This window comes from Odontesthes bonariensis, chromosome 2 (assembly GCF_027942865.1).
Source record: "Odontesthes bonariensis isolate fOdoBon6 chromosome 2, fOdoBon6.hap1, whole genome shotgun sequence".
Classification (NCBI taxonomy): domain Eukaryota; kingdom Metazoa; phylum Chordata; class Actinopteri; order Atheriniformes; family Atherinopsidae; genus Odontesthes; species Odontesthes bonariensis.
Genome location: NC_134507.1, coordinates 12,449,885 through 12,473,676, shown reverse-complemented (window position 1 = coordinate 12,473,676; position 23,792 = coordinate 12,449,885). Strand labels below are relative to the sequence as shown.

The 23,792-nt window shown below is 41.2% G+C and overlaps 1 protein-coding gene across 2 annotated transcripts; it reads right to left on the bottom strand.

Annotated features, from left to right (window-relative positions):
- Nucleotides 1-4,032: 4,032 nt before the first annotated feature.
- Nucleotides 4,033-21,622, bottom strand: thbs2a (thrombospondin 2a). Of its 2 annotated transcripts, XM_075477421.1 has the most exons (23): nt 21,410-21,622; nt 21,098-21,166; nt 20,299-20,852; nt 19,807-19,891; nt 17,315-17,514; nt 15,881-16,021; nt 15,698-15,791; nt 15,128-15,298; nt 14,122-14,298; nt 12,415-12,588; nt 11,898-12,025; nt 11,641-11,793; nt 10,239-10,457; nt 10,042-10,149; nt 9,172-9,331; nt 8,954-9,072; nt 8,633-8,867; nt 7,179-7,406; nt 6,812-7,083; nt 6,636-6,733; nt 6,413-6,552; nt 5,771-5,801; nt 4,033-5,435 (listed from the first exon to the last, which is right to left on the bottom strand). In XM_075477421.1, exons 2-23 carry the CDS (start codon nt 21,159-21,161, stop codon nt 5,432-5,434), a joined length of 3,555 nt encoding a protein of 1,184 aa, XP_075333536.1. In that variant the 5' UTR covers nt 21,162-21,166; nt 21,410-21,622; the 3' UTR covers nt 4,033-5,431. The 2 variants fall into 2 exon arrangements, with proteins under 2 accessions (XP_075333536.1, XP_075333540.1); XM_075477425.1 differs by lacking the exon at nt 5,771-5,801.
- Between the last annotated feature and the right edge of the window lie 2,170 nt (nt 21,623-23,792).

Here is a 23,792-nt window from a genome sequence, read left to right as displayed (position 1 = left end):
CCTCTGACTTTTGCCTTCTTAACTTTCTCATCTGTCTGATATCAATCATTTTAAACATCTGAAGTGAGGCATTTCAAACCTATTATATCAAAGTTCTGGGTTCTTGTAGACAGCTTGGAGCCCCCGTGCTGCAGGACATCAGCTTGCAGCCCAACACTTCTGGCTCCTCTGTTTTCAGGGAGCAATGAGTTTGCGCCCTCATGGCTGGCGCTAAAAAGGGGTATGGATATTTTCCCAATGACTAGAGGAACTTATGCCCTGAAATAAATGGTTTGCTTTATTTTAAGTGACAGACCCATTTCTTTCCTCACAAACTTGCCCTCACTTTGTTCGGCAAAAACATAGCTTTTCTCTTTAAATGAGCCAGTGGGAAAGCTAAATTCACTTGGATTCTGTGAAGGAGGAAAAAGTGCATGCTTCCCAGGGGTCTAAGCTGCTATTGCTCTTACGATACGAAAGTGGCACTTAACTGATTTAGGATATAAATTTCAGTTTGTTTTTGATAGAGCATCACTTTTCTGACATGGTAGGCACGGTCCAATAAAGAAAACAACGCCTAAAAGCAAAAAAACTGTTAAGCAGAGTTATAGGAAGTGCTGAAAATGTATTTCATTTGAGCTGGGAAGTTGGATCTTCCAAGTCTCCGATAGAAAATTCCCAGAAGGACATCCCAAGTATTCCTGGCAGTAGCCTGCAGAGCTGGGTTCATCATTGAACATTCAGGCCCACCCACTGTGAACTGATTAGTTTTATTGGAAATTTTGGGTTGGGTTCTCCTGCTGTGAAACACATGTCCGAACAGCAACTATGGAAAAAGTACGGACCAAATTGTTCTCCCTTTTGTCCAAAAATCTGTGGTGTTCATCTGTGAAAAAAAGCTTTAGCCAACAATGTAGCAGCTTGTCTTCCATCAACCTCTAGTTTGCTTTGCATTGCTTTTGTTCAAGAGGAGTTTGGGCACAGGACTATCAAAACTACTGAAATGTAAAGAAAATGCTATAAGTTAGTGTCTGCTGAATTACAGTCATTTGGGTTAGATGCGTTTGCATTCAGGTTCGCAAGCATAGAGTTTGTCTTGCAGTTGAATTTTGCATTTTCATTATCACCTTAGCAGATAATATGAGTAATATAGAGGAAAAGCTGAAAAGTGGGTTGAACAAAAATTACAGCTCGACTGGGCCATTATACTGGAGCACCATCAGTTTACATGACTGAAACTGGAATTAAGGTAGTGGCTGCATGTCCGACGCTGTTGATTGTTTTAGAAAATGTTCGAGACATTCTGACACGTCTAACACTCTCTACAAATATAGCTGAATTCACTGCAGAAACGTAGTTTTTAAATGACTTGGATAGTTTTTTTGTCAGACGATGCCGTAAAAACAGCACATTTAAGAAAACAGGACAATATGTGAATGAGTGCAGCTTCATTTTTTGGGCTGTATGGATATACACTTGCACTGATATTTTTTTACAAAAAGATGCAACTTCTAAGAGAGAAAACCAACAATAAACCATCCAAGCTTGGTCTTGATCGAATCTGTTCCCGATACACAATTTTACTATTGAAAGTGAATTTTGCTTCTTGCACTTTTGATTCCTTTTAACCAGTCTACTGGAGGTTATTCATCCTTTTAAAATGTTCGCTGCTTGCCTCAGCAGAAAATACTGGTTTACTGTGTCACACATTGACATCCTCTGGCAGAGTTTTATGTACCACCATGGAACGTGCTCTGGGCTTGAAACCAGCCACCAGTGCCAGACCCATATAGCAAGTCTTTGGAGTGTGCCACGTGGAGGATTCCAGGAACCTCAACACAAATATCTCTGACACAGCTAGAAGAGCAAGGTTTGACCCCCCCCCTTTTTTCCCTTAATAGTGCATTTTTTTCCTGGCCACTCCGACATCACATTGTTAACCCCTTTTACTCCCTGGTTTCTTCATATTGAATAACTCCTATTCATCTGTCTTAACCACAGCAATCTGACCTTTCTTATTAGATCTTAAAATAAGGCTTTCATTGAGCATTTAAGGAGTGAGAATTGGTACTGGAGGTAGACTTTTACAGGAAATTCCCAGAGTGCATCCCAGACATGGCTCAGAAAATCTGGTACCTGGTAAGTATGATAAGTATAAATAAGTATCCGTTTTAATTGCGTTTCCACACTTGCCTGCAGAATGAACTAATATTAGTCTGCAAATATTCGGATCCATTAACATTTTATAGCTGAGATCTGTCTCACCATTTCATTATTTTGGATCTTAAATAAAGTAACAGTCACTCTGGGGAGATTAACAAAGGGCATTTTGTGAGACACAATATATTTTCTTATTGACATCAGGTGCTACAACGGTCATCCTAATCCTAACAAGTATCTGCTTGTTTCCAAATCTTGATACATTTCACACACAAAGCTTGAGCGAAGACTGCTTGTCACTTTGAAAGATTATGTAGAATTATCAGGTCAGAGAGCTGTTTTTGGGGTCAGGAGAGAACCCATTACATCTAGTGGAGTGCAAGATTACCGTCCTTAGACATGTGAAATTTAGCATTGGCCTTGAGAGTGAAAATTTTCTGCAGATACCCTTTTAACTGCCTCTCCATCAGAGAGCAGCAGCCACTGAAAACACACAAATCAGCCCCACTGGGTGACTTGTTCTCTTACTGTCGAAAACTTGGACTAACATAACAATCATATATTATCAGCTCCTGAAAACATACGGGAGCATATGTTGCTCTAAAACATATTAAACCTTTTCAATAGTCACAGTGCCTTTCCAGATGTGCAAGTTGCCAGTTCCAAAGGCACTCATGCACCTTTTAACATAAGCTGGATTGTCTCTCTCTTGATTAGTTCGGAGGATGCGTCATCCAATTTAACCAAAGAGAATTTGAATTTTTGATTTGACCACATACAGTTTACCAAATTTGTCTCAGTCAGTTTTAAATGAGCTTTGGTCCAGAGAAGACAGCAGTGTTTCTGGATCATGTTCTTTTTTTTGCATGATACAGCTATAACCTCCATATGTGGATGGTATGGTGAAATGTTCTCACAGATAATGGTTTCTGGAGTGAGTTCCTGAGCCTGTGCACTGGTTTCCATGACAAAATCACACCTGTTCTTTATACAGTGTATTCTGAGGGCCCAAAGATGTCGGGCTTTCAATATTGATCTTTGGGCAATGTTAAGTACCGTAGAAGATGGGATGTTATGTTTTTGAAATCTTATGTTGAGGGGCATTATTCTGAGTTTTTTGCAGAACTTCTGCCCATCATCATTCTGAGAGACTCTGCCTTTCTAAACATGCTTTTTATACACAATCATGTTACTGACCTGCTATTCATTTCCTCTGAAATATGTTGGAGTAGAAAGAGTGTTTTTGAGGCTCTTTGCCTAATCTGCCTCTAACTGCCCACAATGGCAGAGTTTTACCATCAGTAAATAGCAAAGGCTCCGAACTGCACATACTGCAGCTTTAAACCTTTTTTTAATTTTAATTTAAATTTTTATTGCTAACACAATAAAATGGAAAACACTGGACCACAACAGAATGTTATTTGAGCATATTTTGTTAACATGGCTATAATGGGTCTCAGTGGTTAGAGTGGGTCGTCCAATAACCAGAAGGTTAGCGGTTCGATTCCCACTCTCGCCACTCAAAACATTGGTGAAACTGACAGCTGGAGGGGTGTCAGTCCACCTTGTCACGGCCAACGTGCCCTTGAGCAAGGCACCGTACCTCCAAGCTTCCCGGGCGCTGTGATTGGCTGCCCACCGCTCCAGTGTATGGCATCTGTCTCCATGAGTGTGTGACCGTGTGCATGTGTGTGTTCAACAGGTGCCAACCTGGGTGGGTTTAATGCAGAGGACAAATTTTGTGTATTTAATCTTAATAAACACAGTAAATGTGTTTATTAAGATAAACAACAGGGAACAATTAGTCTAAAAAATAAATAAAGACTCAATTTCAGACTGAATTAGCGCAACAATGAATGTCATACCATCCCAAAGCCAAGCGGTGTAGAAGTGTTTTATTTACGAAACAGAACAACCGTCCACCAATGTCTGTAGAAAATGTGTATCTACCCAAAACAAGTATACAAAAACATTTACATTTTGTGCATTGCTGAAATCTCACAGAAAAGAACGAGATGGAAACCAAACAAGGAAGAACGCGAATGATATACAGACTAACGACAATCAAGTTACAAACTTAACATGTCTTCGACCCACACCGCACAGTCACACAGTCACACTTTGTCTTTTGAGACCTTCATCTGGAAGCTTTTCGACCAACACTGTAAAGTTTGACAACATCCATTAATGATACGTATGACTAACATATGAATGAAAAAGCATATCTATAAAAAGTTTCCACTGAAAAATTGACAGTTCATCTCTCAGGTGTTGAATAAGTCACTGGAGTCCTTTGGAATCAGGTCATTTTAAAATCGAAGCAGCCAATTTAGCAAAAGGACCACTGATTACCTACAGGCATACAATAGGGAGATTCAAAAGTATTACACCAGTACCAAAGTGGTTTATCACTCTGAGGACAGCGAGGCCCCGTCTAAAGCTAAACTACCAGAATAAACTTTCTTTGTCACCTTCATAAACGCTGTGTTTATGGATGTGATTATTTTTAAAGTGACTTTACACCACAGTTCTGAAAAAAAAACAAAAACTAACAAGTAAAGGAAGTGCATGAAAACAAAACAAACAAAAGGCAATCTCTTAATACTGTAATGCGTTATCTTGAAGTTTTTGATATTCAATTATATGCGTCAGTGTAAACAAATAAATAAATTATTTACAAACTAGGCAAAAAATGCAAACAAACAAAACAGGCAGAGCTTAAATAATTTACAAAAGAAATTATCGTACAGACTTAGTATAAACATCTTTTGGCACTGTTGAAATTGTTCACCCAAATTCACCATTAAAAAGCACATTCAGGATGAGAAGAATGAGAAGAAATAGTGATGGACAAAAATGATTATGGTTTTAGTTTGAATTTGAATTTGTTTTTCAGAGACCGTCTGAGTGGCTATTTGGCAAAGGAGAAATGGAACACTTGCAAGTTGTAGCGAGTAGCAAACTGTAGGGAATCACATACACCATGTAAGTGGTTGCACAATGAATTTTTAACAACGTAGAGTAGGTACATGAGTTATAATTAGATATTCTGCAGAGGCTTCTTAAAACATGTTTACTGTCATCGGTTTTTCTCTCTCAGCATCGGAAACGTGTATATGTCACCAGGAATACGGAAATCTCATACATCTCCTCCAGTCGATGGATCAAGGCAAAGCAAGCAAGTTTGCAAAATCCCATTTAGGTTGAAATGGCTTCGGCAACGATGTGATATCTACTCGGAGAGATTCTTGTCTTTGGCCCTCTGATGCTTTTTCGACCCGACCTGATTCAGTTATCTGTGGAAAGATCGAGAAAATAGCCTCCATTAGCGACTCATTCAAAAATCAAAACTAGAATACACAGCGAGACTTACAGTCAACAGTGCCAGAGTGCAGGGAAAACATGTGCAATGTGTGCATTAAAAAAGCGTGGTTTAAGTAACGCGGCTGGTGGCTGCAGGCTCATTTTCCACCCTTTAGCTCTCAGCAGGGGATCTCAAGTCCTTGAATTGTCACACAAGGCCTTACACAATGCATCTGGGGCATTGTACATGGGAAAGCTGACAAGCAGAAACTTAGTATATTTTCCTTGCATCAGACGACACGCAACACAAAACCTCGCTAATCTTTACCTTATAAACACTGTTGGGAACTCCGGCTTATCTGAGGTTTGAAAAAGATGTTGAAGGTTTAAAGACTTTTTTACCACATATATCAAACAGATATATCGATTGAGAGGCTTTTCTCTTCCATGGTCTGCTTTTTACTGTACATGTTTCTACATATGCAGAGGACATTACAAGCTGCACATCACACAAACACACATCTGCGGTCATTAGACAAAAAAAAAAAGTTTTGATAGCTTCCAAGCTCCACAAACAGTTCTTAATGTCCTAATTTATAGATCAGTAGAATCCATAAAATACATCAATCTGGAAAATGCTAATCCTTCATTGCAACCGCGTATAAAATAACTGGTGACAAAAGCACCAGATGTACTTTCCTTGTGCCTTGTTGCAAAAATCAACGGTTGCAAGTTGTTTAATTGAATTTCTTTCTTTGAATTTCGGCTTCTTCAGCAAGCCGACAAAAAAACACAAAGTCAGCATTGTTTGGTACACATTCTAAACATAGCAATAGCTGTTATTATCAGTTGTGTTCTAAAAAGAAAAAAAATCTCATACAGTCTCTGCTTGTATGTAACACTTCACGCAATCACACACATGTGCTAGTTTCTCTTCAACAAAACAGAAACATCTGTGGTTGTAACTTACCTCTGCACTCATACTTGAGGTCGGAGAAGAAAACCAACTCTTGCGAGAAGACGAACAAACCTAGCCTGCCTCCGGCAAATGTCTTGTCATAAACTGGTCCTGAATCAGCCATGATCTGCTTGCCTTCATAGACCACAACCCTGCAAAATCCAAGCCATGACATAAACTTTTTGTCATGGTGTTTATCAAAGTATGATATCGACAGATGGGTAGATAGACATACCTTATAAAGCCAGTCTTCGGTCTATGGATGAGGTGCCACCTGTAAGCTGTATAATCCTTCCAACCCATGTTTTTTGGGTCATGCCACAAAGTGCGCACCTATTTGAAATAGTTAACAACACTGAGTATTGATACAGCCTTTGAAACGGACCAAATAGCATTTAGACTCCATCCTACCTGTCCTTGAGTGTTGCCCGTGTGCCACAGAGCGTTCCTCAGGTTTTCTCCAGTGCCTGTGGTTGAGTTGACAACTTTAAGTGAAACGCCCGAGATGCCAAAGGCTTTGGAGGGCTTGTCCTCCCAGTAAGTTTGCGTGATCTGCTTCCACATCACTACGTAAAAGCGCCCACTTGACTGGTAGCTGAACACAAAGCCAGCATAGTCATCATCTCTGTCTGTGTTCACATACATTGTTCCACTGAAGTCCACAGCACTGAACTCATCAAAACCTGTAATGGTGTGAAGAAAACAGAAATGCTACATCTCCACACAGTCATATCTTTAAAAAAACATGAGAGTCAACATGTTGCATTGTGCTGCTCACCAACTGCAATGCCCGGGTCTGAGTTGGCAGTCTGAACCAGCTCTTTGCCCTGGTGTCTGACCACCCAGTTGGGATCAATTTGAGTGGTTCCCTTAGGATCTAAGTGAACCATCTGGAATTTCCTGAAGTCTGTCACACTGATGGCATTGTTCTCAGGACACACATCGAGGATATCAGGGATGCTATCATTGTCAAAGTCGTCTTTGCAGGCTTCCCCTCTTCCATCCCCTGTTTCAAAAAAAAAGTAGAGTTGACCTAATTTTGTAAAGGCTGAAAAAATATCAATGACAGCATATTGAAGTATTATAAAACTCCCACTGCAGTGATTGTTCAGGAGCTCACTGAAGTTAATATGAAAAATGAATGGAAAAATTACAGTTCCTCCAAGAAAACTGACTTAAATACCAATACAAGGTGTACAAAGGCAAGTCAGCCATCTTCTCATGCTGTGACAACTTCCACTGATACTTGTTACTACGTGAAGCCTGAAATCTATTAGAGCTAGATTGCAGGCCTGAAACTTAGGGAGGAAAGAATGCCAGTGGCTAATGAGGACCACTTCATGGAAGTAGCTAGTTCTCTTAGGTCACCAGCTTTGTTACTGCATAAGGGGTTCAAACAAAAAGAAAAGAAAAAAAAGCACTATCCGACAAGCTTTGGGGATCGGAAAGCATCAGGTCCAGGACCTTCGTCCTTTGTGCTCTGTCTCCAGTTACAGACAGCTGCACAAACTCCAGGTAACCCTGCTTAAATTGGGCTCTGCGGGTTAATCACGAGCAAAACCTAAAAGAAATAAAACTTCACAATCTGGCTTGTGCCCTCCTGGCCAGCTCACTAAAGTCATTCAAAATTACATCACTCGAACCAGCCCAGCCCTTGACTTTTTCCACAGTCGCTGTAGTTCACACCTGCTGCTGTGAAACTAATAACTAAGCATGTGGGACGAAGCAAAAGCTCGTTCTGTTGAAGAAGGATTTTTTTAAGCAAGCACACAGATATTCCAGAACCATATAAATCCAGCTGTAGATGGTTAGATCCCAGAAAGTAACATTATAACCTAAATAAGTCTTCTATCTCCCAAACTAGATTTAATATGATAAAAATGTTCAAGTCTGTAGGTAGATTTGATAAATTGGCCTCTGCAACATATATTGACAATTTTAAAATGACAACTTATGTAAAACTGTAATTAATTGTATTTGAGCGTAAAAAATGTTTTATTCCTGCTTAATAAGGAAGGTATATCACCCGATATCTATGCAAAACAACAACATCTAAGTTCCCACATGATTCAGAGGTACATGGCATTCACCTACCACCACATTCTTAAAGGTCTCCATGAAATCACATCTGATGTTAAGTTCTTTTACCAGAATTTGTAATTTCCTGAAAAAATATTTTTAAACGCTAATGACTCATGGGGACTCTAAGCCCTTTAGATGCTACATCCTCACCATCAGAGTCCACCTGGTCTGCGTTGGGTGTTAGTCTGCAGTTGTCCTTGTCATCAGGTATACCATCATTGTCATCATCGTAGTCACATGCATCTCCTTTGCCATCCTTGTCATGGTCCGCCTGGTTGGCGTTGGCCACATAAGGACAGTTGTCTAAATTGTTCTGATGACCATCTTCATCGATGTCTTGGTTATTGTCACAATGATCTCCAACCAGGTCATTGTCAAGGTCAGTCTGTAGATGAATACATTATATCAGTATTAACACTTCATGCACTGACAGTACTGATAAATATCCCAATTTGCGGCGTAGGGAACAACCTGGTCAGGGTTGTGAAGCAGGGGACAGTTGTCACACTGGTCACCAACTCCATCCATGTCCGTGTCCTTCTGCTCAGTGTTGTACACATAGGGGCAGTTGTCGTTCTCATTTTGAATATCTGAGGAGGAAAAAGTTAATTGATATTTTGTTTTACATTTAAGTTTTGGATTCATCAATTAGTTTCCCTAGATGTCCGACTTAAGCATGGATAGTTTACCATCGCCATCAATGTCCACTGCACAGGCATCTCCTTCTCCATTGTGGTCGGTATCTATTTGTGCAGGGTTGTGTTCGTAGGGGCAGTTATCACAGCGATCGCCAACTTCATCCTTATCGAAGTCAAACTGGCGAGGATTGTAAAGTAGGGCACAGTTGTCCTGTGACACAAAGTACATGGTTATTGGTGCTGTTTATCATCTAAAATCTAAACTTTGGAATGAGCTATATACTTAAGCCTATATGTTTAAAGGAGAAATCATTTGCAGGAGCAGATCTTATTTTTTTTAACTCAGCATAACAGTATCTTATAAGGGTTATGGAGTTTTTTTTTTATTACAGTAGAAGTGGCTTCAGTGGGTACAGTTTAGGAAATAGCAATGAAAACAAAATGGGAAATTACACCTTTCTAAGGCTAAGGTAATCCCTTAAAAAATCCTTGCCAGGCTATAAAACGTATGAACATGAGTATGAGCATGTCAGTGTGTTAATCTGAAACTGTCCTGACCTAAGTTGTCTCATTAGTTGGCATTCCAATGTTTGACAGCAGTTAGCATTAACTCTTTCAATAGTCTACTTGTATAGAATGAAGCACTTAATGAAAGCAGTCTTTCACATTTGGTGAAAAACTTTCAGACACAAGATGACTTGGAGCAACAATTATGCTGATTGGCTCTCAGACAGCCCCATTTGCAGATGAACACACTCTGCCATCTTACATATCCAAACCTCAAAGTGCAGTGATTTACTGAAATGATTTATAAAGTTCTGATCAAGAACAGCACTGGTGTTTCATGTTTTCAATAACAATGGCTTTGCTGACATCTCACACTTATTCATGATTATGTAACATGTGAAAATAAAATTTTACCCTTTCATCCAGTATTCCATCATTGTCATCATCCTTGTCACAAGCATCTCCTTGACCATCTTTGTCAAAATCCTCTTGTCCAGAGTTCGGGAGGTTAGGGCAATTATCCTGAATTATTAGCAAGAGGTTAATGAGTTCGAACAGCTGAGTTTACAGTCACTGCAAAGCAAATGGCATAAAACATGTGAATGGCATACCTTCTTGCAGTGAGAAGTGGTGTTAGCGTCACACACAAGATTCTGATTAGGCCATCCATCCAAGTCAGAATCTTCACCGCAAATGAAGCCATCTCCAGCGTAACCGGTACGGCACTCGCACTTGTACATCGGGTCACTGAAGTGGCTGATGTAGATGCATTCAGCATATTTGTGACAGTTATGGGTCTTGTCCTTACATGGGTTCTCTGGCTCGCACACCTAAAGAGACACACAGGGAAGGGAGAGCTGTTTAATGAAATGTACAACTTCAAGAATATTTGGCTGTGGCTTAAAAAAGAAAAAAAATCAAAGATGACCCCTTCCAAAGCCTTTTGATCAGTCTTAATACATTGTTTTCTTTTTGATGCCAGTTTTTGGTAAGCTCCAAATCAAAAATAATTATTCTACAGCCTTTCCTGGTTGCTCTCATTTTGGAAGGCCCATTTCAAACTGAGGGTTAATTTAAATCAAAGGGATAGGTTAAGGGAGGAATTCTGGAAAAAGCCTAAGCATGGGGCACTTCTTGGGTATAGTTGATTTTATGAAATCTTTTTTAATAACTTCGTACATCTCTGCATGATCTGATGTTTTTTACTGGAGCCGAAGGTATTCACAGCTGCCACTCATGACCAGAGGACGATCCTAACTGCAGTTTGAATGCCACATCATGAGTTCATGGAGCCAAAAATGACAGCAAGAACAGGCCTTTGATCAAAATTATGAAACAGAGCTTCTCAATACCAACAATGAGAAAATTCCTTTTTCCCCAAATAAATTAGGGAAAATGGAGCATCAAATGACACAAAGGCAGCTGCAGAGGCTAAAGAGTGACAAGATGGTCAACAAGGGATGTCATGAAAGTGGACGCACAGCACGTTTTTCAGTTTTCAAGAGACTCTGTGAATTCAGTGATCGCAAGAGAAGAAAATGGCTACGAATCAAGCCACGAATAATATGACATGTCATATTAGCTGTGCTACAGGAAGGATGAAGCTGTTTTGACCTCACTTCATTTTGCTTGATGGAATAGCTCTGATTCATTCAACATCTACATGATAATACAATCTACAGAACTTTTTCAATCAGCCGTTAATCTTATCACAACCAGAGACGTGTAACATGTGTTTGTTGTTAAGGGTTACCCCACTCTCTTCCTTTTCAGTTGCCCTGATATTGCGATAAGGTCAGAAAATCAGATACTGAGCTGCTGCTTCAGTCCTTTATACAATTCAGTCTGACAAACAAAATCCACACGAGCACCTTCAAATTCTCCCTGGAGCTATAGGTCCACATTGTCTCTCTTACCGCATATTGTTCTCACTTCTTCAAGAAAACCCCTGTGTCAGTGACATCTTAGCAGTGGTCTGTGCAAGGCTGTTCAATATGAGTAACACCAACTCACTTGTTTGTTTTTCTTGGCAGCCTCCACGCCCATACCAAAAGGCTGGTTGCCCTTGTAACGCTTTGGACAGGGCAGGCAGTGGAAACCTGGATCGGTGTTGACGCACAGCTGTGCTCCACTCACTTTGTAGCAAACATCCGACACCATGTCACACTAGGTGAAGGAAAAATGCATCAGCCAAACGCAAACAAACACATGCATAAATGAGGTGTCAAAACAGCAAGGCTTATGCCAACAACCAAAACAGTGAATGTCACCTCATTAATATCTTCACAATGGGTACCATTTCCCCGAAACCCAGCAGTGCATGGACCACACTCCCAAGAGCCGTCAGCAGAGCTGCTGCAATCCACTCCAGCAAAGCATGGGTTAGACAGGCAGCCATCTGAGAGGGGGGTTAGGTGACAAGAATGGAATAAACAAGAAAGCTGAAGTCAACAATGATATCAGTAAAGCTCAGGTTGATTTTTAATGATCTTATCTCAAATGTAGCCCTGAAACAATTGTCTTGTTACTAGTCACATACACTTTTTTAGTTTACTCTTTGTTGGAATCATTGCTGACAGGTCTGATTGGAATGTTGTTAGTTTGCATGAATTTGAATAGTAAGTTTACCCAAAGCTAAAAAGAGCAACCCTTCTGCTAGAATTATTTCCATGAATGTCAGATGGAATGTTTCAGTTTTGACCGAAGCAATGCTTCAACCAAACGTTCCACCCTTGGAACCCGTTGCTTTCATAGCTACGAGCCTAAGCTAAAGTGAGTGATACTTACCAATAGGGCAGTCTTCCTTGTTACAGCTGTCACTGTCGGTGGCCTCCCCAATACACTTCTTGCCACCGTGCTGAGGTTCAGGGCTGTTGCACTCACGTGAGCGACTTTTGACTCCCCCTCCACATGTTGCGGAACAGGTTGCCCACGGAGACCACGGCCCCCAACCACCATCAACTAAAAACATACACAGATTATATTAACAGGGCCGAAAACAAGTATGACATTTCTCCTATTTTCCTACATTAGGGTACAACCTGGATTTAAATAGCAATGTTTTGTGATCTTATGTAATGTACTTCCAAAAAACTGTCCAAACTGGTTAAGCGAAATTAAAAGAAAAAAAGGTTGTAACAAGTTTCAAATACTAAGTACTCAAACTTATACGGGCATATGTATTCAGTCTTTTCCTTTGGAGCCCTACATTAAGACATGATGCAACCTTCAGTAGTAACATAAGTTCAGTTAAGTCCACCTGTGTGTAGATGAAGCGTCACATGATCTTAATAAACATACAGTACTTGTGAAAGGACCCAGAGTTTACAACACAACTAACCAAAGTGCACCAACAAGCAAGCAGCACGGTGAAGACAGTGTTCAGGGACAAAGTTCTGGAGAAATACAGATTAGGATTGGTTTAGAAAAATATCGAAAACTCTGAAAATCCCAAAGAGCACTATTAAATACGTTCTGCCAACAAAGGGCATGTCACCAAAACCCACAGATGAGGCAAAGACGGTATTCATGAGAAAGAAAGAAAGTAGGCCAGGCAACCATGAGGGAGCTGCAAAGCTGTCACTAGAACCACTTGAAGTCATACACTTCGCAAAAGCTTGGCTTTTTGGAGGAGTAGTCTGAAAAAAGTCATTGCTTGGTGGGAAAAAAAAGCAAAAAATAACATCTGAGTGACTCCAAAGAAAATGTACTGTGGTGAAATAAGACAAATTTGACTAAAATTTAACATTTTGACCATGAAGGGGTCCTACAGCTGTGGCGTAAACCGATTACCCAAGGAACACAATCCAAACAGAGAAGCATGGTGGTGGCATCTAGCTGTGGGATACTGGTCAGAATTTGTGGAATTCTTCTTGAGGAAAACTTTTTGGAGTTTTTCAGATTATTGAAACTGGGATGAAGGTTTATCTTTCAGCATGAAAATGACCCTAAAGTAAAACTTAAGTGATTGAAGGAGACAGATTTTTTTTGATCGGCCTTGTCACTGCAAACACCTCAATCTGATTGAGAATCTGTGGTAAGACTTAAAGATTCCTGCACACCGGTAGAACCCATCCAGCCTATAGGAGCTTTAACTCTGCAGCTCATACTGCGTCATATGGTTTCTTGATTGTTTCAGAATAAAATATATTATGCACTCTGAGGCCTGCTGTGTTGACAGGAATACAAACCCCTCAAAAATCCCCATCAATTTCAGATTGAAGGGCTATAAAATGGAAAAAGATTCCAAAGGCAATTAACACTCTTTCAAAGCTCTGCATTCATAGCTCAGACATTTAAGCTCTTGGTGTCTAAACAAACAACTGAGGGGTGAGCTCAGAAGTATGGAACTTTATTTTACAAGAGAAAACATACTGTGTTGATTTAAAAAAAAAAGCACATGGGGGCAGACTGACTTTCAGACACATGGGCACAATAGCCACTGCATGGGAGATCCTGCTTTTGAGAAATCCACTCCTAAGATGAAATACTCACTTGGACACGGCTTGGCAGTGCAGCTCTGAGTCTCTCTCCCACTTCCCTCGCAGTCTTTGCCGCCCAGCTGTGGCACAGGTGCGTTGCAGTGGCGTATCCTGGTAATCTGTCCTTCTCCACAAGTCACTGAGCAAGACGACCACGGCGACCACAAACTCCACCCTCCGTCCTGGCGAACTAGGTATGAAACATCGAACGTATGAGGCAGGGATCACCAAAAAACATGTCACGTGTCATCCTCCAGGTTTCCATACAGTCAAATTATTACACGACATGTATAATTCACAGAAGTCAAAACAAAGAAGAACGACCACCACATTTTCTACAAGTAAACACTGTCTCATGTTGGCGACAGCTGGCTTGCGCCAGTATTTATGTCATTGTGGGTAAACTATCTCTCAGTGCTTAGACTCATTCAGTCACTCATACAGATCCAGTGTAATAGTAGCTGGAAGCAAAAACAAATGCTGATCCAATAGCCTATCAAATGCCCAATTCATCACTTCAGCCTCCAGAACAAATATTGAAAAAAATCACCACACTTCATATATAGTGCATCCAATATAAATCCATTTATATTTCTTATTTTTCATGGGGGGCAGTGGTGAGCCATTGGACTGTCAGACACAGTGATTTATTTGGGATTAACTTTGACTGGGCACACCCTTCAACCCAACTATGAGATCCAGCTCTTGACACACATTCAGCCACACTGTGATGGATTCAGATTTATAGAGGCGTGAGCTGAGTGTTTTGCACTTTGAAGGATCTCATATTCAACTGAGCTGTGCTGACTTTTCCCACAGTTCCATTACGTTCCCATGCCGTAGGCCATACGAATGTTTGTTTTCAGCTACTGTCAGCAGCAAACACACAATTATTTTTGCAGAACATTTCACAGCACCAGGACAGTGGGTACTGGTTGCTGTGTATTCAAATTAAAGCTAAGCAAGATGAGGAAAAAAAAACATATATATATATATATGTATGAAAAAAAAAACCTTACCACGGCTGTCACATTTGCCCAGGCTGCACTTGCGGGTCTGGATAGATGGTCCTGAGCACGGGTTGCTGGTTGCGTCACATGACCGTCCCCTCTGTTGAGTACCTATTCCACAGGTGACTGTGCACTCTGTCCACTCGGACCAGGGGGACCAGCCATCCTCACTGTCTTTGGCTGGAAAGAGCAACAGCTTGTTTTGGTTTTTTTGTTGTTGATTTTCTTTTTTTTTTTGTTTGCACAGGAAGCATTCCCACACAACTTATTCAACAGAATGACAAAAGTTCCGAGAAAGGATAATGACTTGCAGCTTTTATGTCAGTCAGTTATATTCTTTATGTCAGTCTGTTTATCAGATGACCTCATCTGGAGAACCCACAGCAGCCATTCTTAGTGTCAATAAATATGCCGCTCACTCCCACAAACAAACCGGTTGCGACAGCCCTGTGGTATTAAAGTTTAACATGCATGGAATATTGTTTTTATGGCACACTGCACCCTTGATTTAAAAAAGCATGCATAAGCTGTGTGCATGTTTGCAACTGCCTATATGATGAGGAAGTTCCAACTACTTACGCATGCACACAGGGCAGCACTCGCCATCAATAAATGAAGGGCTGGCACAGGCCACTGGTGGGCAGGTAATTTGGTGGCACACAATCTTAGACTCCTGTGAATATATTAAAAAAAAACATAAATATATCGGGGTCATTGATACCCAGATTGAATTTGTTTTAAGTCTATTAGACTTAGCAGTACCTGGCAGGTACATTTAGTGCAGCTGTCTACAACCCAGTCTTCCTTGTCCTCAAACAGACGACCGTCCTGCCAGCACATGTTTTTCTCTTTAGAGTTCTTCATCCTCCCAAGGGCCTCCTTCATGACCGTGTTCTCCTCTGTCTGAACACACAGCAATAGATTTGAAGTCAGGGAGGAGATCAGTCAGAAATGATTAGGACACACTCATGACAAAGGCATATTGCCACTGGTGGATACAGAGGTTTAACTGCTGACAAAAGGACTATTTTAGGAGCACATGTGGGAATTTCTTTTCAGCAGGTTTACGGAGTAAGAGTTTATGCTGCTCCAAACCCAAAAGAAATGAGTAAAATACTGTCCGAGAAACACCACCTAGCATCATAAAAATGTCCTAAATATAGCATCTTGTTACTTTTTCTGGCTATCCAGCTGACATATTTACTTCCCTCTCAGGGCTGGGTGATGCCCTGAGGTGTACAGCACCTTGTAATTACGGGATGCCATTCCTTTTTAAAGATTTAAAAGTTGTCCCCACACAAAAAGCTATTCAACTGTGATGATGAAACTTTTTTTCACAACATTCATCTTCTTTACATCTCTATTTCCTTTAGGAAAATGAACCACTGAAAAGCACTGCTTACTTATGCATGTTACAACCTCCCACCCACTTGGAGACCAGGGGACCTCTGGCTGGACTCCTCAACACTTGGGAACTGTCAGTCGATAAACTACTGCCAAAGATTTGTACGCATGTGTGTGTGTGTGTGTGTGTGTGTGTGTGTGTGTGTGTGTGTGTGTGTGTGTGTGTCTGTGTGTGTGCGGGTCCTCCCAAACAGAGAAGAGGCAGTGTGCAGCATTAGAGTCTGAGACACCACTTGGTCTGGAAGAGCCTCAGGGACCCTTCTCATACCAGCCTCTTTTTTTTCCCCAAGGTTCATGCCCAGACTCTCTTATTGCTGGGAGGCTCCCAGAGGAAACACATGGACTGTTTAAACAAAGCCAGACATTAGACTGGACCCAGCCACTGCCAGGGGAACACTTCCTATATCCACATGTTACATGTCATAAAATCTGTCTGACTCACGCTGCCACAGATAGCAGGAGTCAAACGGGTTCAGCCATCACAGGCCACTCTATAAACAATCCTGCAGCCACTTACTGTTTGCTTTTAAACCAATGTAGGTTACCTAGTAACCCATTTCAAACTACTTACTTTCTGGCTGTCGCACAGAGGACTGTATCATTTATTCCAAATGCAAAATTCCTTCCTTTAGTTAAAGACAGATTTTAGATTCATCACTGAAGTTGGCCTGAAGAATACAGCAAAACAGGCAATAGCTTCTCTAAAGCAAACACGGGTCGGGATTAGGTTTGATTTACACTAACTACCAGAGACTCATTCAGGTTGCATAATGTGTCACTTTCACGTCTTACCACTTTTTGCAAGCCATCAATAAGATTGCTGACGACAACTCGGAGGCCTTTGAGCTCCTGGAACATGGTGCTAAGTTCCTCACAGGAGCGCTCACACATGTCTGCACCCAGGTCATCCGTCTTCTGACCTATGATGTTTGTAGTGATGGAAGGGCTTACATCCACCATTTCTGTGCTCTCACTCACAACATTGGCATCATCTGGAGGAGAGACAACAGAGGGGTACTGAGGTTAAATCAAACATTTGAAAAAGCAACACACACCCGTGATGGAGAGGATTTGATGGCTGAAACACAAGGACTGATGAGGGAACAGAGTCATTTTCTGTTTTCCTGTAGCACAGCAAAAGATCACAACAATTTAATAAATGAATATATACTACGTTCCCCAACTCAGATATGCAGTCAGCAGTGGTGTTTGATCTGAAAAGGTGTCGATCTGAAGTGGTTATGGTATATCATAGTGTGAGTGTTGACAGCAGGGCTGGCTGTGGGAGGACCAGAGGATGGCACTGCTGAGCAAACATCTGGGAGTTCCTAATGTGATGGGAAAAAAATCCACCATAAATCTATCCAACCTTTTAGGCAAGAGGACACATCCCACAGACTGGACGAACAACACAGACATATTTTCAAGATGCCTTTCAAACGAATGGTTTTGTCCTTGCAGATCATCAGGTCCTGGGGGTACGCTTGTCTGGATAAGTGTGTGAAAACCACTAAGTCAGAGGCCTTCCTCCTTCATTACTAACCGTTTCCTTCAGTGCACGTTTTCGAAAGGAGCACAATTGTTAACAAAAGGAGTTGTTTTGAGGAGCCTAATGAAGCTTAATGTTAGGTTTTCTTTGCACAATCAACACATCTGGAGCAGGAAGTCCAGCCAGAGGTAACGTGTCTACCAGCTGTGATCTTTGCACAGCACAGACAGGCAAAGAAATACAAGTCACACAGCAGGACAGGGCAACTTTTTTTGGGTGGAGTTTGCAGTGAACCTTATGACATAATAATTACCCACATTCCCTCACTTTACCCCTCCCTTTTGCCTCCAGTTTGCATTTCAAACTGCTGAACTTTATTTGTGTTATGGTGGACTTTCTAAATGAACGATTTCCAAAATAAATATAGAAATGAATAAATAAACAAGAAATAAACCCTTATCAGACTCCATGGAATGCCTGTCATTCAGCCAATGCACAGCACATTTCTGCAACTAGTTTGGATCGAGCTATGTAAATTGGTGAAGATTAATAGCAGACTGGGGACTCTAAATCAAGAAGTCATCCAAATTGCCCAGTGATGTCCCACTACGTTTTATTTCCTCTTCAGTCTGCTGGAATCATTCAAATCTCTGGAGGCCTTGTCTGTGAAAGCATTTACACATTCTTCTCTCCCTGATAGACATTCTCTATTTTGTCAAAATATGCAGAGAGAAGACTTTTTTTTTTTTTTTTTTGCAAAAAGCTGGGCTTTTAATGCCGCTCATTAATTTCAAAGGTGATACTTTTTATGAGTGTGGGTTGTGAGGGTTTATGGACGACTTCTTGCATTAAACTCTGCCAGTGGAGAAGCTTGACCGGTATCAGCCAACATGCAGAAGACGTCGGGGCCTTGGTGACATTTGTTGAACAAATAAACTCCTTCAGCTGGAATTCAACACTAGTTGTGGTAACAGATATGCAACAAGCGCTGGAGCAAGCACAAAACCGCACACTGCATATGGATTCAGTTTGTCATAGCGCACCAAAGACTCCAGTTTTCCAGATCTGGTGACCTTCTTGGATTGTTTCAGAAGAAGATCATGCACAGACTTACACAGGAATCTGCATCTTTCTAGCTGTAGCCACTCCTCGTGTGAGCCCCGCTGAGGATCACAAGGCCCTTATTCTTCATATGAAAGCTTCATCTGAGAAAAGTAACCCAATCAGCCAATTTATGACCTCACCGACTATATGTGTGTGTGAGCAGCTGGAAATGGAAGCTCTGCAGTAAAGCATTCACTCTGCCTTTTTCTGTTTTCTTTCCCAGGGTATTATCCGAACTCCTCTGCCAATGGAAATAAATGTAAGCATCTGTATCTCCTTTTGTTCACTGGTCAACCTCGAGCCACTGCATTGACACCGGTGTTTCCGTAAACATGAAGCAATAGTGGGAGATCTCGCCACGTATCAACTGTGCAAGCTTTCTGACCCATTTAAAAAAAAAAAAGAGCTAAACACATACAGAGGGTGTCAGGAGACACTGTTAAACTGTTTGCGGTGGTTTAACTTAACAAAACACAGACACCGTTTCCTGGGGGATCGCATGTGAAAGAGTTTCCAAATCCCATCTGCAAGGTATCAGGCTTGGAACAGATCGCAAATATAATTAGTTTGACTCATCTTTTGGTGAACTATAAATACTTTCCACTCCTCCAGCATTGCGGGAGCTCTTGGATGAATATAATTTTGAACACCGTTTTTATGAACTCGTTCCAAAGAAAAACCCACATCTCACCTTCCTTGGTGAACTCGCAGTCTCTGCTCAGGAGGATATCTTCCACTGACGTGTCAAAGATGAAATACACATTCTGAAGAAGGCCCTGTTAGGTTAGAAAATGGGGTGACTGTCTTTGTTAAATATTTTGGCAGCAAGACCACATCTCAGATGGGCTATAAGTCTATTCTGAATAGATTCCAAACAAACATATTGATAATCCATGCATGGAAACTTACTTTTGATCTTGTCACATTCATTCACACTCATTTTTACGCACAAGGGGGAAATTATTAGTCTAATATGGAGTGTGTTCCCCACAAAAAGCTCAGTGCAACACTTTCTGCCATATTCTGCCTGTTATTCTTTACTTTTTGGGAACTTTTTGGGAGCTGTCATCATAAGCTAACACCACAATCTTGTGTCTTGAGAGGTAGCAAATACTGTCAAGAGAATTCCCATATTCAGGGAAAGCTATGACCGCTTGCTATTTTTAAGTTGTCTTTGTCTTACCCTAAAGTGGTTCTCCCGAATGGATCCCTTTGCAACATACATGCGGCTTCCCTCAGCCTGCAGGTGCTCGTAGAACGGCTCATCCAGGATGAAGCTGTCTATCAGGCTGCAGCCCACAAACAGGTTTGCGTTCTCCCCGTGAACATGAAGAGTGACATTCTTCCACTGTGAGTCAGATAGGTCCACATCCTCAAATGAGACCACGTTCTGCGAGCCGTCCACCCAGTATACCAGGTCCAGGCTGTTGGCACGTCCATTGGACACAATCTCAAACTGCCGTCGGCCATCAGGACCCTCCAGACCGACCAGGGTGCCCCGCGAGCCGCGGTCCTGGCGTATGCTGGCCACGAACACAAAGCCCTCATTGTTTTGGATCTGACCTAGTATTTGTTTTAGTATAGGGGGGCTTACTGGAGGCAGGTGGTCAAAGCGGATGAAGCGGAAGGCAGGGGCATCAGAGTTTTGACCCCGAAACTGCTTGGCCCCCAAAGTCTTGCGAGTGATTTGGCTGATTTCAAACAAGTCGAATAAGGTCTCATCCTCCTGCTGTCCATCTAGACATCAGACAAAAGACAGTTAGGCAGTAAGGTTACTTTAGGAAAAAGGAAAAGAAAAAGGGAAAGGAAAAAAGTTCAGGAGCCTTAAAAAAAAGGAATAAAAGGATGGCAACATATTTAGACTTCAATTTTCAATTTGCACAATAAATGAGTTTCTACCACTGAGTTAGTCTCCAGTCATCAACACAGCAACATTGATACTAAGTTCTGAAAATGAAAGCAATACACACATTTCCACTCACCTTGAGATGCTGCTTGTTGGAATGTAGAAAGGAGCAACAAGAAGAGACTTCTCCTGAGTATCATGTCTCCTTCATAAAACAAATCAATTGTTTTTGTTAGACTTTATTCCCCTTCTGGGATGCCCGACATTTGGAAAAGACAAGAATGCTGATAAATGCTACAAATTAGGATAAAATAATTCCAGTGAACCATGCAGCTCAAAAATCAACTTTTCAAAGGAAATGCAAACTCTGTGGCACGAGGCTTTCTTTGGTAGCCTATTAACTACGAGGGGCATAAAATCACAAGGACAAAATCCGTCCGTGACTTACCTGACGAGTTCAATTTATTTTTTTTCAAATTCTAAGAGATATCCAGCAACAACCAAAGACAACGTTCAAATGAAAAACAAAGAAACAAACAAACAGCTACTTATTAGGGGGTTTAAGTTGAGAATTAAATGAATGAAAGTTGGTTTCTTCTGCAAGCCCTCTGCCTAAAAAAAAAAACCTTTTAAGTCCGCTTTGGCTCGCAACATCCACAGTCTGGAGGACCTGAGGCGCAACAATGACTGAGCGCCCACCTCCTCCTCCTTTTATACAGAGGCTGGCGGAGAGCGTGTCAATCAAACAACCTTTCGAGTATGAACGCTTTGAGGTCGGTCGTTAAGACACAGAGTTACATAATTACCTTCCGATTTCGTAGTTTTCTTATTCGTGCACGCAGACTGACTTTGGCACGGAGGATTCGTGGCCCCTCCCCTCCCCTCTCCCACCTTGATGCCCACATATCTCCTCCCCGTGAAGCCCACCCGCCGCACCCGCATCAGCTGAGTCACTTTCTCTGCGGGAGGGATTGTGCTGATTTACTCTGAAGGAACAAAAGTGGTGGTAACCACATTTAATTGCAACTCGAGTAAAGGCAATTCAGAAATGTATTCCTCACGCAAACAATATCGGCTGAATTCAAATGAAATCCCTCCCAGTAGAGCTGGGACGATGGATACTCTTCAAAGAGATGTCCCAACACAACGGATAACAAACTTTCTTTGTTGTAATTAAAAACTTGTAAAAATGTGTAACTGAAATCCCAGCTATGTCTGTAATGTGGGACGAAAAAAAGCATTCCTTTTAAACAGGGTGAAGAATAGAGGGGGTTTATCAACCATCCCGTCTTTTAACATGTATTCACAAATCTGATTGAAATTAGAAGCATAAGTAAACAGTTTGTCAGACACAGAAAAATATTATGAGGCTTAGATGCTCGCTGATGATAAAAGCAGTCTGCCTCGAACAGACTTCATCAAAATAAACCTGTCAGGGTTGGAAAAGTTGAATCATTCTGCGGGATTACTCGCACCGAAAGTGGTGACAACTGTCACGGCAGTTCCTTAAGATGAGTTTTGAAACTTTTCAGCAGTTTTTTTTTTATACTTATGATAGCCGTTATTGTAAGCATGTAATTACTACAACTGTTGTGTTTCTACTGATTCTGCCATTTCAGAAACCTTTGTCTACACATCTTAATTAGAACCACATCACAAGGCTTTATCAGAGGCTAAAAATTAGTCTTTTGATAAATTAGTCAATTGTGGCATTCTCAGCATTGTGTTAAATAAGTGCAGAGCAACCCAAAGGAGTTTTATGGATGCAAAGTTGTTTAATGTTCGTCAAGGAGGAGAAGAATAAAAGGCAGCAAAAAATCCATGTCGGACTTTTTTTTACACCATACTGTGTCACCAGGAGAAGGAAGAACACGCTGCTCTTATATCTTCCTTCAAACACAGCCCAGGTTTCAGTCACTTTTTAACTTTTTATTCCAATGATTTTCTGGGTCATTTGGACCTAATCGCAGTCCAGAGCTTACACAGTAGGGGGTTAAACACAAGTCGACTTCTCTATCATTTCTACAAACACCAGAGATTTGGAAGAGTAATGAAACAAAGGTGATTGATGTCAGCTAGGTTGATAAACAACTATAGTTTCCACTTCTCCTCTCCAGGCCGTGACTTCACTGTGGAGGTTTATGTGTTTTTAACACACTCACTCACACAGGTTCAGTATGACTCAGGATCATAATCCAAAGAGCAAATCTGGCACTTAAAATGTTTAAAGTATGGGGGACTGGAGAGAGTGACACATGTAACTTGCACATCTACCAACCTTTATGGTACACATCCCACTAACATTTTTAGTTGGGATTTTCTGCAAATATTCCCCTTTACGTTGATCATGCCAAATGCTTAGCGATGCCAATCAAACTCATTTGGACAGGAGAGCTTGCAGTGTAAAATATCCTCGCAAAAGCTCTCAAATGGAATGACAGCTTGCTATGCATGACAGTTGCACTACTTTGTTTAGTAGGCTATGAATTTTATCATCGAAAGAGAATGAGTATTCTCTTTGAACGTTACTGTCATACACTCACTAGTTTCTTAATGCACCACAATAAAAGCTGCTTTTAGTTTGCTGGTGCCTATGTCATCAAATGTTTGCTGCTCTAAAGTCTTTGAGGCTCGGCTCCTAACACATGAAATGTATGCACATGAACGTTATTACTGGTAGCTGTTTTGGTTGTAATTAAGCTACAGTTAATTGTTTGTGAAGACTCATGCTGCTTATCATCAACACTGCAGCTGCTGCCTGTTGCCTGTCGTCTTAAATCAAAAGCATGAGTAGTGAAGGAGCGCTGAGAGACGTCTTAGAATGTGTTCTT

Excerpts from the sequence above, each read along its gene's own strand:
- thbs2a (XM_075477421.1), bottom strand. The coding sequence starts at position 21,161 with ATGATACTCAGGAGAAGTCTCTTCTTGTTGCTCCTTTCTACATTCCAA. Across the intron at positions 8,868-8,953 it reads TGCTTCACAACCCTGACCAG|ACTGACCTTGACAATGACCT; the intron begins GTTGTTCCCTAC and ends ATTCATCTACAG. Across the intron at positions 5,802-6,412 it reads CCTCAAGTATGAGTGCAGAG|ATAAGCCGGAGTTCCCAACA; the intron begins GTAAGTTACAAC and ends TTCAAACCTCAG.